The 1,453-nt window shown below is 74.9% G+C and overlaps 1 protein-coding gene across 1 annotated transcript in view; it reads left to right on the top strand.

Annotated features, from left to right (window-relative positions):
- Window positions 1–1,453, top strand: part of B4GALT3 (beta-1,4-galactosyltransferase 3) — a 4,437-nt gene continuing 2,984 nt past the window's right edge. Inside the window, exons 1-2 of the mRNA XM_041404009.1 lie at window positions 1–97; window positions 454–859. Coding sequence (XP_041259943.1) covers window positions 586–859 — 274 coding nt within the window. The 5' untranslated portion in view covers window positions 1–97; window positions 454–585. The remainder of the gene's footprint in view (window positions 98–453; window positions 860–1,453) is intronic.

A 1,453-nucleotide genomic window follows, 5' to 3' on the forward strand; every position in this document is an offset into this window, starting at 1 on the left:
CGTGACCCCGCCGCGCCCCCGCCCTGTGACGTCATCACGCCGCGCCCTCCGCTCCGAGATGGCGGCGGGCGGGCGGGGCTGAGCCGGGCCCGGGCAGGTACCGGGAGCGGAGCGGGGCCGGGGCCAGGGGGGCGACCCGCGGGGACTGCCCGGGGGGCCGGAGCGCCGAGCCGGGCCCGGCAGCACCGGAGCCGGGGGAGGGGGGCAGGACCGGGAACGGGGCTGGGCCGGGGCGGGGAGCAGGTACCGGGGCCGGGCGGGGCAGCACCGGCCTCAGGTCTGTACCGGGAGTGGCAGAACGGTGCTGGGGTCGGGCCGTACCGGGACCGGCGGTACTCGGTGCGCGAAACAGAACCGGGACCGGATTGGGCTGAACCGGGCCCTTCCCGGTACCGGAGCGGACCCGCTCCATCCCCCGGTACCGCCGCAAGCCCTGTCCCCTCTGTCCCGCAGCCCCGGTGCCCCCGCCATGCTGCCCCGGGCCGCTTGGGCGGCTCTCCGGTGACACCGGGCGGCTCTCCGGTAAAACCGGGCGGCTCTCCGGTGACACCAGGCGGCTCCCCGGTAACACCGGGCGGCCCCGCGATGCTGCGGCGGCTGCTGGAGCGGCCGTGCTCGCTGGCGCTGCTGGTCGGGTGCCAGTTCGCCTTCGTGGCGTATTTCTCGCTGGGCGGGTTCCGGAACCTCACGGCGCTGTTCGGTCGCTCCGCCGGTCCCGCCGTGGATTATTCCCGGACTCACGACGTGTACGCCAACCTCAGCCGGGTCGGTGCCGGCTTCGGTACCGGGAATGGCCCCGCTGAGCCGCCGGACCCCGCACGGCCGCTGCCGTTCTGCCCGGAGAGATCGCCGTTCCTCGGTGAGAGCGGGAGGGGAACCGGGAGCACCGGGAGGGGAGGAGACCCCTGAGAGGGAACCGGGAGGGGAACGGAGACCCTCGAGGTGGAAACCGGGGAGAGGGGAGGAACCGGGCAGCGCTGGGGGAAAGAACCGGAGACCCCCCCCGGGAGGAACCGGGAGGGGGGGAAGGAACGGAGACCCCCGAGGGGCTCCGGTTCTTCCCGCGGGGGGGAAGGACCGGGGAGTGACCCCTCCCCGTGGGAGGAGGAACCGGTGCCGCCCCTCCCCCGGTAAAGAACCGGTTCCAGCCCCTCCCCCGGTAAATATCCGGTTCCCGCCGCTCCCTCCGGGACAGAACCGGTTCCCGCCGCTCCCGGGAAGGACCCGACCCTTCCCCGGGCAGAAGAACCGGTCCAACCGGTTCCCTTCCCCCTCCCTGCCCCGGGAAGGAGCCGCCCCCTCCCCTCCCCGGGACGGAACCGGAGCCCCCGGGGGAGGAACCGGGCAGGGAAGGGGAATGGGGGGGGGGACAAACGCGGCCCGCTTTGGGGCAGCTGTCCCCCAGCCCCTCCCAGTGCCCCTCTGTGCCCCCCAGCCCCACTCAGTGCCCCCC

The sequence above is a fragment of the Onychostruthus taczanowskii genome, unplaced genomic scaffold (genome assembly GCF_017590055.1).
Source record: "Onychostruthus taczanowskii isolate IOZ18803 unplaced genomic scaffold, ASM1759005v1 scaffold207, whole genome shotgun sequence".
Taxonomy (NCBI): domain Eukaryota; kingdom Metazoa; phylum Chordata; class Aves; order Passeriformes; family Passeridae; genus Onychostruthus; species Onychostruthus taczanowskii.